Source organism: Chelonoidis abingdonii, chromosome 4 (genome assembly GCF_003597395.2).
Source record: "Chelonoidis abingdonii isolate Lonesome George chromosome 4, CheloAbing_2.0, whole genome shotgun sequence".
Taxonomy (NCBI): domain Eukaryota; kingdom Metazoa; phylum Chordata; order Testudines; family Testudinidae; genus Chelonoidis; species Chelonoidis abingdonii.
In genome coordinates, this window is record NC_133772.1 from 67,088,923 (window position 1) to 67,101,332 (window position 12,410).

The 12,410-nt window shown below is 44.4% G+C and overlaps 1 protein-coding gene across 5 annotated transcripts in view; it reads left to right on the forward strand.

Annotated features, from left to right (window-relative positions):
- NADSYN1 (NAD synthetase 1) overlaps nt 1-12,410 on the forward strand; it is a 34,024-nt gene that overhangs the window by 19,333 nt on the left and 2,281 nt on the right. For 2 of the 5 annotated variants that reach the window (XM_032770493.2, XM_032770663.2), the window contains 8 exons: nt 1,196-1,298; nt 2,566-2,734; nt 3,842-3,977; nt 4,233-4,339; nt 6,776-6,907; nt 7,945-8,045; nt 8,821-8,975; nt 9,981-10,157. In XM_032770493.2, the coding sequence (XP_032626384.1) occupies nt 1,196-1,298; nt 2,566-2,734; nt 3,842-3,977; nt 4,233-4,339; nt 6,776-6,907; nt 7,945-8,045; nt 8,821-8,975; nt 9,981-10,157 (1,080 nt within the window). The remainder of the gene's footprint in view (nt 1-1,195; nt 1,299-2,565; nt 2,735-3,841; nt 3,978-4,232; nt 4,340-6,775; nt 6,908-7,944; nt 8,046-8,820; nt 8,976-9,980; nt 10,158-12,410) is intronic. The other 3 variants (XM_032770579.2, XM_075065236.1, XR_012655764.1) reach the window with 2 other exon arrangements.

A 12,410-nucleotide genomic window follows, 5' to 3' on the forward strand; every position in this document is an offset into this window, starting at 1 on the left:
CCTTTCTTCCCTGTACCCAGAAACAACACACCAGATTCATTGCTGACTTGCACCCTGGCAATCTGACTAAAGTCAATGGAATTGTGTAGGGTGTAAATCAGCACTGAATCTGGCCAGATTGTTTAGGATCTCTCAAGAGAAATCCCTTCTAAGAGCTTCATTCATGAATCTGTTCTCTTTGTGCATTCATGTTGCTGTTGACTTTTTTTTTCTTCTGCTTGGTTTTGGGCCCTCTTTTCATCATGCGTATCTCTATGCCGTACATCACACAAGTGCTGAATTCTAATGCTTGTATTCTTACCAGTTCTGGGCTTGCTTCTGCACCCACTGAAGTCCAGCAGAAAACTCATATTGACTTCTGTGGGCGTAAGACTGGGCCCATTATGGCTGTTTTTGGGAGAGGTGTATTACTCATGTTTTCCCTGTAACATGAAAATGGAGGTGATCATCATGTAAACTATTGATGAATACGACAGTGAATTTAAGATTTAACCCACAGCAACAGTTTATTGCATCTGCAGCATATTCAACCATTGCTAACACGCACACAGATGAAATCTCAGTAGTTGTTGAGAGCCTACAGAGACACATGAAAAAACACTAGTCAGTTACAGCTCTCTAAAAATAGGTGGTCCCTAACTATAAAGAAAACATACAGCATCCATTACAAGGTAATTGCTTTTACCATTCCTTGCCAACATATTTCTGATGATCATCTTCCATCTTCTCAAAAGCCATTTTAAGTAGATGGACCAAAAAAAAAAGTGACAAACACACATACTAGTGGGTTGATTCCAAAGATCGTGTTTTGAAATAAGCAGAAGATCACATTAAGCAATGATCCAAATTAAACAGTGTGGATTGGATGCTAAGAATTCCATCCTTCTTAATTAGTTTTCTTTAACCACGCTAGTGGGTGAGAAGCTGTTCAGCAGCTTTTTCTAGCCATCAAAGTAAAAGGTTTAACCTGAGACTTGGCTTGGTTAGCCAATGCAAAGTGATAAGGGTGTGAAATGCGTTGCTAGATCTGTTTTCCAACTAAGTACTACCAGACTTGACTGGCCCTGCTGGCTGAATATGCGTAACTCACCTGAGGGAGGGACACAGGAATGGGCTCAACATATTGTTTCTGAAGGGTAAAATATGTTTTTACAATGGCACTTCTTACAGCTTTTTCCATTGTTTGCTGTTTAAGGCAGGATTTTTTCTACCGCTTAGTGGTGGAATTGACAGCTCTGCTACAGCTTGCATTGTATACTCCATGTGTCGCCAGGTTTGCCTCGCAGTCAAGAATGGAAGTAAGTTGAGGTGTGTGTGTGTGTGTATCCTTGTCAAAGTAACCAAGCTTGCTAATGGTTAGAGGTAGATAAATATTAGCCATTAGTACAGTACGGAAGGTGCAGCATACCGGTCATGTTCTTAATTAGAGAGCAGGCCCAAGCACCGCATTTCAGTGGAGTGTGGTAGTTAATTGCCTTAGACACCTTTTGAGAAACCCAGCCAAAATGTGGATCCAGATTTCAAAGATCCTCCAAATTGTGTTTATGGGTTTTGGTCAGCTATGAAACTCAGGCTATGTCTACACTTGTGGCGTGTGGAGTACACCTGCAGCATGCCTGCTAGCAGGGGTATAAACAGCAGTGTAAATAGTAATGCATGGCTTAGGTGAATAGAATAGAGTGCCCTACATGCCTGAACCTTGATGGAGTACTCTACATATGGGCTATCTATATGCCCAAGTAGTGCCTCCCACGTGGACACTGTTATTTTTAGCAGTGTAGTGTCTCACTGCCTCCCTGCTGCTAGAGCCTTTCCCAGCCACAGTGTAAAGCTGCTGTGAGGGAAGGTGGGGGAAGAGCAGCAGGGAAAGGCTTCAGCAGAAGACAGCAAGGAAAGACTCCGGCAGAGGGGAGCTGCCAGAGCCTTGCCGTGCCACCATCCCACTGCCAGAGGCTTTCGCTGCTGTGGGTAGCTACATGTGTAGTGCATATCTTCACTTATGGGCAGTGCATAGAATACATAGCCATGGATTTGGATTATTCTTTGGATTTATCTTCCAAACTCTGAGATGTTTGGGTCTGGTGTTCCAGTTTATTGTGGGAAAGTTTGTTCGTTTTGGGTGAAATTCAACTGTTCGTTGGCCAGCACAGTTCTTAAGTCACGCTTAAGTCTTACACATGTGCTTAAGGAAAGTTAAGCTCTGAAACTAGGTTGAAGTAGTCCATAAATTTTGAGCTAGTACACTTAGCATTTCATCCTTTCATCCTTATGAAGCCTCTTTGTAATACATGGGACAAAACTTTTTTATATTTATAGATGCACAACCAGCAGCAAACTCAATAATTCTCTTTAATGGAATTGAGGACATTTGAAATGCCAACAAATGAAGTGTTACCTTATTTTGTGAAGGGTTGTTGTGAGGCTTAGTTCCTTTATGATTATAAAGTGCTTTGAGATCCTCTAATGATTGGTGCTGTGGAAGAGCAAAGTATTATTAGCAGTAATACAAGGTATCTGTGATGCTTCATCTGATTTCTCATTTTACTTTTACTGGATTGTCTGCAGATCAAGATGTGCTGGCCGATGTACGTAGGATAGTGAATGATGAGACCTATACTCCTGTGGATTCCCAGGAATTCTGTGGACATATCTTCACCACTTGTTACATGGCTAGTGAGAACTCCTCCCAGGATACATACAACAGGGCCAAATTGTTGGCTGAACAAATAGGCAGGTACAGAATAAGAAATACTTGGATTAAATAATGTTACAGTTAAGATTTCATATACAGTTTCAGGTTTTCTAAAAGACCAGTATGAGAGTAATAAAGGTGGTAAGTAGAATATTATAGCCTTTAATACCTGAGCGTATGTGTGGGCGTAGGCATTAGAAACATTGGGGGAAGAACAGGGAAACCAGTCAACTGAACTTGAAAAGTCTGCACTCCCAGCTCCCCAAGTCTAGAAGCCAGATATTAGGTGGTGGTAGGCTTTAGTGCAGAGATGGGCAAACTACGGGCCACATCCGGCCTGCAAGAACGTCCTGCCCGACCCCTGAGCTCCTGGCTGGGGAGGCTACCTTCGCCCCTCCACTGCTGTTCGCCCTCCCTTGCAGCCAGGTTGCCGTGTGGGCAGCACTCTGGGCAGTGGGGCTGTGCGTTCCTGCAGGGCAGCGCAGCAGCATGTCTAGCTCTAGCTGGGCGGTGCGGCAGCCAGACATGCCACTCTGAGTGGCATGGTAAGGGGGCTGGGGGGTTGGGTAAGGGGTAGGGAGTCCCGGGGGGCAGTCAGGGGAAAGGGAGTGGTTGGATGGGGCGGAGGTTTGGAGGGGAGGGGCGGTCGGGGAATGGGAATGGGGGGGTTGGGGTTGGATAGGTGTGGGAGTCCTGGGGGGCCTGTCAGGGCGGAGGGGGGGAATAGGGGTTGCATCAGTCAGGGGACAGGGAGCAGGGGGGTCGGATGTGGGGTGGAGTCCTGAGGGGGTGGTCAGAGAACAAGGAGTGGGGAGGAGTTGGATGGGTCGGGGGTTCTGAGGGGGGCAGTCAGGGGGTGGAAAGTGGGAGGGGTCGGATGGGGGCAGAGGCCAGGCTGTTTGGGGAGGCACCGCCTTCCCTATCTGGCCCTCCATACAGTTTTGCAACCCTGACGTGGGCCTCGGACCAAAAGTTTGCCCACCCCTGCTTTAGTGCCTTACTCCTGTGTCCTTGATTTACATGCTAGAGAACTGAGGGTTTGATTATTTTCTTCACATAAGCAAGACAAAGTTAAAATTATTTGTTTTATACTGTTTTACCTAGTCGTACGCATGCAAACTGACTTACTTGTGCTTGTAATCTTCTCAGCTATCATATAAATCTAAACATAGATGTGGCAGTGAAAGCCATTGTGGGGATTTTCAGTATGGTGATGGGCAGAGCTCCCCAGTTTCGTGTCTATGGAGGGAGCAGCAGGGAAAATCTGGCACTACAGAATGTGCAGGTATGCTTTTGATGCCCCAAAGGAACCACCCCACATAGCCCTTCTTATGGTAACATTTGGGGATTAAGTGACACTGGGTTGCGGTGTTCACTAGTCAGCTGTACAGACTGGAGTTCTAAAGTTGGCTTAGTTCTGAAGTATGCTGGGCTCATAGTCGTTCCTAGTGGACATTTGAATTTGACTTTGAATTCTGTGTTATGAAGGAGAAAGTAGTTTGCTTTGTAAATCTGCTTTATTTCTCAATTTGATTTGTAGGCTAGAATAAGAATGGTCCTTGCCTACTTGTTTGCTCAGCTGAGTCATTGGGCTCGTGGGATGCCTGGTGGGCTTCTAGTGCTTGGATCAGCCAATGTGGACGAAAGGTGGGTGAATATTAGAAATCTATTAACAAGTCAGCGGGAGTCAAAGTCACTGCAGTCTTTTGTAACTCCACTGGATGACAGTATATACCAATGCCCCAGAAAATATAATTAATTTTAAGAATAAAATGAGTGTACTGGAATCAATGAAAACATGAACTGAACCAAATCAGTAGACATTTTTCAGATGCCCATTAGAGAATTGGTGCAGTAATTTGATAAAAATAACAGCTGTTCCTTTCTCAGCAATCTTCAGTAGTGAAAGTGACCCATATAGTAAATAGAAAATGAGAGTGAAGCTAATATTTTGTGTCTTTTTCATGCTTTTATTATTAGAGATTTAAAAAAACAAACAAACAAAAAAACCCCAACAACTTTGGAAGCCATGCAATATATTTTAAAAAATCAGGACCAAGCTTAGTAGTTTGGTCACAGTAAGGTGGGGCATCAAAGTGGGATTTTAGTTGCTATTGAGGTAAGAAAGACAGTATTTAGTTGTTTTTGTGTGAAATGCCTTGCTTAATTGGTTGGTGGAGGCATCCGAATTAGATTTATAATTTGCAGATCTGCAAGTTGTAAATGGGGTAGTTGGGCGTCAATACATTGCAATGTAATACAAAACAACAGTCAGACATACTTAAGTAAGCACAGAGTTAGTGGGACTCACCTTAGCTGACTTGTGTTACAGAACCCTTGGCTTAAGTGTCTACATTGTATTTAAACCCTACATTGAATTGTCTAACCCATGTTCTAACCTAGGGCTCGGGCATCCAGACTGCAGTGCGCAGACTTGAGTCAAAGTTACCATATCCCAAAGTCTCCTGTAATGTGGTCACTCTAGCCATAGGACTGTGATGCACTGTGGGAAAACTTTACTGCTTGGCCTGCATGTTTTACATGCTGGAGAATTGAGGGGTTGTTGTTACAGGAGGTTTGAATAGCCCACTAAACCCATAGCAAACCCAGGATGCTCTCTTACAGTGTGCTTGAAGAAGGGTGATCAGAAGAGAATGGGTTAATGCTGACCTGAGCTGCTACTGTTTGCCAAGGTGGAGTGGCTTCCCTTTTCAGTAGAGTGGACTGCAGATTGTTGGGATAGAGAGGACTAAAGAAATTGTCCCATGGAATTGTGGGATACTTTTGGATGAGTCCCAGGACCCAAGTCAAGCAGCGCTGCATCTACACTGCAGAGCAATAGGGCTTGGACCCTGGGTCCCGGTTTCACTTGAGCTATGACCCTAGAGCTCTGCAGAGTCCTGGGACCCTGGGTCAGTGTAATTGGAGTGTAGACACGAGGGGGGGTTGGCTTAAGCCTGGGCTAAAGCATAGTCTTATGTTGCAGTGTAGACATTAGAGACCCCAATCAAGATCAGGGCCCCTTTAGTCCAGGCACTGTACAGACACACACTGCATTGAAACTGTCCCTGCCCAGAGAGCTTACAGTCCAAACAGAGGCATAGAGACTTTCCCAAAGTATTGCTGAAGCTCAGAGGAAGAGCCCACAGCTCCCAAGTCCTAGTTCAGTGTCCTATTCACTGGACCATCTTGCCTCTCCGCCTGGGCCGGTGCAAGGATGTTTCGCACCGTCCCCGAGGCCCTGCCCTGAGGCGCCCCCCGCAGCCCTAGCTCACCCCTGCTCCACCTCCACCCCAAGCACGCTGTCGCTGCTTCGCTTCTCCCGCCTCCCAGGCTTGTGGTGCCAATCAGCTTAGATGCTGCAAGCCTGATAGGCGGGAGAAGTGAAGCTGCGATGGCGTGCTCGGGGAGGAGTCGGGGCAGGGGTGAGCTGGGGCAGGGAGTTCCCCTGCGTGATGCCCCACCCCCTACTTGCTGCAGGCAGCCCTCCCTGCACTCCACTGCTCCAGCTCCCTCTGCCTAAATGCCGGCGGCGACTGGCATGGCCAAAGATCCGGCCGCCGTGGTCGCTGTCAAAGAAAATGCTGCTCCCCAGATCCTCGCGCCCTAGGCGACTGCCTAGGTTGCCTAAATGGTTGCACCGGGCCTGCTCTCCACAGAGTAGCCTGTAAATTACTTACCCTTCTGATTTCCCAAGAAGGTGGTCTCTGATTGGTTGGATTATCAAGAAAAATTGAGACCTCAAGAGGGAAGAGCCCTAAGAAGTGGCTTGTGCCAGTCCTGGGAGGTAGTCAGCCTACATTGCTTCAGGAAATACAGTTTTCATTTTGTTTTTATTTGCAAATCACTTGTAATACATACAGTGCTAACTGCAGTTGCAGTAGGTATTAAAATATTATCACCTCCCTGCCAGAGATATAATGGTCTTTAGAGTAGCACTACCACATCCGAACAATAATCTGTTTACCCCTTAATGTCCCAGTGACTTTAAAAAGATGATAGCCTTACAAATACACATGAAAACATAAAAGGCCCTATTTTTATAATCTTGGTTGTTATATAAAGTTCCTTATTCTCTTTCAGTCTTCACGGATACTTGACTAAGTACGATTGCTCCAGTGCCGATATCAATCCTATTGGTGGAATCAGCAAGACTGACTTGAGAAGTTTCATACAGTATTGTATGGAAAACTTCCAGCTTACAGCACTCAGAAGGTGAGTGGTCAAGTAATGATTTTTAGGCCCTATTTTAGCATCCATATTCCTCTTCCTCTCCTACAGTGTGTGCACATGTGTAACATAATGGAACTCCAGTTCTGAACCTCTTACGCCACTGTAATACATGTGATAAATAATAATAACTTCTGTGTTCAAATGTGGCTGCAGCTAGTATATTTTTCCTGATTAGTGTGGACAGAGATTTTTCTCTGAAAACCTGGCAGCCTAATAGCACTATTAATATTGGCCATCTATACCTATCAAAACGTTGTAGTCTTTAGCATAGCTTTAAAAAAAGGGTATATTATGGTTCTTGCAAAATAAATCCAAGTGAATATTTGTCAAGGAAGTTATGCCATAACTTGCTAGCAGCTACGTTTAAACATGATTCCTACTAGGGCTGTGTCTACACTAGGGTTTATATTATGGCAACTTTTTTCTATCATTGCTAACACCAGCTGGTTGAGGGTGCTAATGGAGACAATGCTGCTGTGGCTGCCTACGTTTTTACACTATGTTATTTAAAAGGGACAGTGTTAATATGGTCAGCTTCAGGAGCTGTTCTATACTAGCTTTCCCAATGTTGTTACCATCAGGGAAGCTTCAACAGTGAGAAACTCTTGGGAAAAACTCATTGTAGGCAAGGCTATGCTCTTTTTCAGCCTTAGCCTGGACAGGGATTTAGATGGATGCAAGAATGTTTATTTGCTGTTTCTGTGAATTTAGCACAAACTACTGAAAACTTCAGTTGCAGAACTGATTGTTGCTGTGCTTGAATCCTGGGGTCCTTATTTTATTTATACTCAGACTTGACTCAGGAAAATATATTATAACTATGATTTTACAATAAGCATCACCCTGTGCACCTGGGAGAGCTTTTGGCACAAATGGCAGTAGTCTAGCGGATGTCCCATTTTCTTTTTACGATCATTTTGCAGGTTGTGCTCCCGAAATGAACTTAAATAAAGCACTTGATATTTAGTAGGCCAGTCAGCTAATGTGATTGGTTTGAATGAATGCTTTTTCCTACACAGTATTATATCAGCTCCACCAACTGCAGAGTTAGAGCCCCTTGCGGATGGACAAGTGTCTCAAACTGATGAGGTAATAGGCAGTGACTTTAAAAAATGCTCTGGTAAGCCTTATTCACAACTTTTTTTGTTCAGTAGCAGCGCTGCTGCCCGTCTCCAAACTATGGCTAAGATACGTTTCTCTCCTTTTGAATGGTCTCATAAGCCATTCCACAAAACAGCTCTGTAAACATTAATATTTGGCACCAGGCTTGTTTATACAGGCCAAGAGTTTCAAAAGTAATGCATTTTTGGATGCCTTGAGTTTTGGAAGCTCCACTCAAGATATTTGTAAGGGGTATGTATTTCTTAGCTCTTTCTGAAAATCAATCCCCTTCAAGGCCTCTTAAGTTGGACCCCCCAAAATGGGAGTCACTCAAAGTCACTAGTCACTTTTGGAAATATTGACCCCAGAACTTTGTTTCTTCATTTTCTTTATTTAATTGGATATGAGATCACTGTTCAAATCTACAGAACACCCCTGAAATCTAGGCTGGTCTAAATTCTAGGGAACTGTAGTGTGTTTCTAGGAAAGTGGAGGGTAAGTCAGGGCAGCATTTAGCTTCTTATCTTCAAGCAGAAGGCCAGCATCTAAGTTTATCTTGCTTCTGTGGTACTTGAAGCCTGTGTTCAGGTACCACAGAAGGAAAAATCCTTTTTATTCAAGAAATTCTCTTCCTAGCTAGATGCAATATATTCCTATAAAAAAAATTCTGAAATTTCATTGCAGTCCTTATTTTCAATGGAGATGGATTTTCTATTTAGTATTTCTCTGATTAACTGAATTTATTACTGTCCCCTATAAAATAATACATTCTGACTCATGTTATACATTTTCAGTGCCCTTTTTGTGTGTGATATTTCAGGAAGATATGGGGATGACATACACAGAGCTCTCAGTCTATGGCAAACTAAGGAAGATGGCCAAGGCTGGACCTTACGGCATGTTTTGTAAGCTGATCAATATGTGGAAGGAGATCTGTACCCCAAGAGAGGTAAAAATTTAAAAAATCTTGTATTTAACAGAATTTGCTCTCTGAAAAAGATCACGTGTAGTTTTCATAACTTAAGAGGAACAGCTTAATCAGTCTCTTGTATTTAGAAATACCCTAGAGAGTTTAAAGGAGAAAAGATCAAATTTCAAGAGAAATCTCTCTGTGGAAACCTGACAGCTGACACTGATCACACACTGCCCACTGTCTGTGTTACGTTTTGCTGTTTTCTGCTTCTCAGAAAACCTTTCTCTGCTAGTAGAGTCTGGCACAGATCCTAGAGTGATTCTGGACTTTTGTCTATACTACAGACTGTTAGATCAACAGTTAGGTATTCTGAAGGGAACTGTTTATTTTTAGATCTATACATGCCTGGCCAAATTCTGCCTTCCCTTATATGCACCCAATCCCCATGAAGTTAATGGGTGTGCCGTGAATATATTGCAGGAGAGAAGGTGGCTCTTGATTTTCAAAACACCGAAAAGAAATCCATGTCCACATATCCTGTGACAGAGTTGGTTGAAGGGGTGTCATTTCCATGACATTTCAATGGGCACTTGCTTTTATCCCAGCAGTGCCCTTTCTTGGACCTCTGTGAGGAAGGGAAGTTCTATTATTCCCATTTTACAGATGGGAAGCTGAGGCACAGAGAAGCTAAGTGACTCGCCCAAGGTCACACAGGAAGTCTGTGGCAGAGCAGGGAATAAAATTTGGGTCTCCCACCCAGCCCAGTGCCCCAACTCCTGGGATATCCATCTTCTCCCTTATAAGAAACATTTATAGGAAAATAGTACAGATGTGTTTCATTGTGACACTTTTGTGCATTCTGATACTTTAAATGCATATTATATAGCTAGCTTCCTCTGTGGTAAGTACATTAGTAGTGGTAACTAATATATATAAATTTGGATTTGTGAAGTATCTCTCTCCAGAGTAACTTGCTCATCTAGAATTGTATTTAAGTTCTGAGAAATTTCAGTTGACCTGCAACTGTGTTTTGTACACCAGGTGGCATCCAAGGTTAAGCATTTTTTCAGGATGTACTCAATTAACAGACATAAAATGACCACCCTCACACCTGCCTATCATGCTGAAAACTACAGTCCTGATGACAACCGATTTGACCTGAGACCTTTCCTTTACAACTCCACCTGGTCCTGGCAGTTCAGGTCTATAGATAAACAGGTAAGCATAGTTCACTTCTTCTCTAGGTTTATTTTAAATCATTTGTGATACGATAAGCCCAGATCCAGTATATCTACAGAGACGAGATTCCTATGATCTAATTCTTAGGAGAGCATAGTAACTTTTTAACTGTTACTTTAACAGGGGTGCGGAGGAATGTTTAGGGGAGTGTGGCGGGGCATGGGTCAGCCTCCACGGAAGGGCAGGGAAGGAGTGCCACCCAGTCCTGCTCCTCATCCTGCTCTGCTCCAGCACAGCCCCAGCACAAAATGTGGTCTGGCCGGGCCTCCTTTTAACCTCGGTCTGAGTGTCCCCACCCCAGGGCCATGTCCCTTGCCACAGCTCCCAGGGGTGGGAGAGACAGGGTTAAGGGGGGACACAACCTTGAAAAGTTTGGGGACCACTGATCTATGCTTATGAACTCCCCGCCCATTCAGAGCAACAGACCAGCACACAGTAATAGAAGTCTATCTACACGGACCTGATTGCAGGATTGGGACCTAAAATGGTGTGACAAATTCAATAAGAGCTGGGAAATTCAGAGTGTAGGTGTCTGCCCATCTGCCTTTACAGCAGTCCCCTCTTTGAACCTTGAAGTCAATGGAGTTACACCCAGGATTAATTTGACCTTGTATGCCTGGATATAGCAACTGTTTTTAGACTGACACGTGAGGTGTGTAGAGGATCAAGTGGTAGCTGTAACTATGAGTTGCTTGGCTTTTTGTGGGCTTCAGTCACAACCTTAACATTATTTCAATACATTTTCTTTTACCATAAAAGTGCTTGGCTGAGGAATTTTAACACATCGGCATTTTCACTGCCAAAGATTTTACATTTCAGTTGCTTTTAAGACTATGTTTACGTACACAATAAAATATTAATTCCCACCTCTCTGAAATGTCAGGCATGCTGTAATAGTATCTGACTCCCTGGAAACCTAGGATAAAAGGTACCATATGGTGTATTCCCTTTTTAGCCCCATCCCACAACTCATAATTTTGGGCCTTTTCCCATTAAAGCATAGGGCAAAACTCCTTTTGGCTTCAGTAGGAGCTGGATTGGATATTTTTGTAGGATCAGACTGTAAAAATCTGGCTCTCTTTTTGTGCCTATAAATATTTATGGGCACAGTGAATATCACTTAGACTTGTAATGACCCAGTGTATTGGCATATGCTTCCCTGTGATATTACTTGTGCCTGCAGGTATTTGCCATTGCAAACTGTGTGCAAAGGGGGGGCCAGTTTAAAAAAAAAAAAATCCATTCCTTAAGTTTTGGCTTATCCAGTAGGTTATAGCAGCAGCCTGTGCTGGTAACTGTTTCAGAAAGTTTTTCACGAGACTCAAAAATAAGGGCATGTTACAGGGTTCACTCTGCACTGTGGTGCCTCCTGCTGGCTGTTGTGGGGATTAGCTCTGTTCACCAGTACGCCCTCCTCTGGTGGTGCCTCACCACCATCACTCCTGTTCTAGGACCCACGTCTCTCCAAGGACTGCAGTGTCCTCTTCAGTGACACAGCCCTCTGGCTATGCTGCACTCTGGGCTCCCTCATTCTGGGGGACTTCCAGTCTGCTGTTTAGACACTTCCCTTAGTGGCTACTGCAGTATATTGTCTGGCCACTTCCTCGTGGCCACAGCATCCTCTTTATCCTTGCCTCAGACTGTCCACCTGCAAACCCCAGCATCCAGCCAGGAGCTGTCTCTCGCTCCCCCAGGCCCTGCTAGCAGCACTGCCGTGTTTAGGGTGCTGGCAGTTCTCTCAGCCCTCCAGGGACACAGTCCTTCGTCCCTGGGCTCCCCACAGAGAACTACCTTTCTGTGCCCTGCAGTTCCCTTTTTATATGGGCCTGCTTGGCCCTGATTGGCTGCTCCCTTTAAACCGTCTCTGATTGGCTGCCTCTGGTGCAGCCTCCCTAGGGCTCTATTAACCCCTTAGAGCCAAGTGTGGGGCAGATGCCCCATCACAGGACCTCTTATAATACTGCAAGGCAAGACTGGTCTATTTTGGGAAATGAGTATCAGAGGGGTAGCCGTGTTAGTCTGAATCTGTAAAAGCAGCAGAGAATCCTGTGGCACCTTATAGACTAACAGACGTTTCGGATCATGAGCTTTCGCGGGTGAATACCCACTTCGTCAGATGAATGTAGTGGAAATTTCCGGGGGCAGGTATATATATGCTAGCAAGCAGTAGAGATAACGAGGTTAGTTTATCAGGGGAGGAGTGAGGCCCTGTTCTAGCAGTTGAAGGTGTGA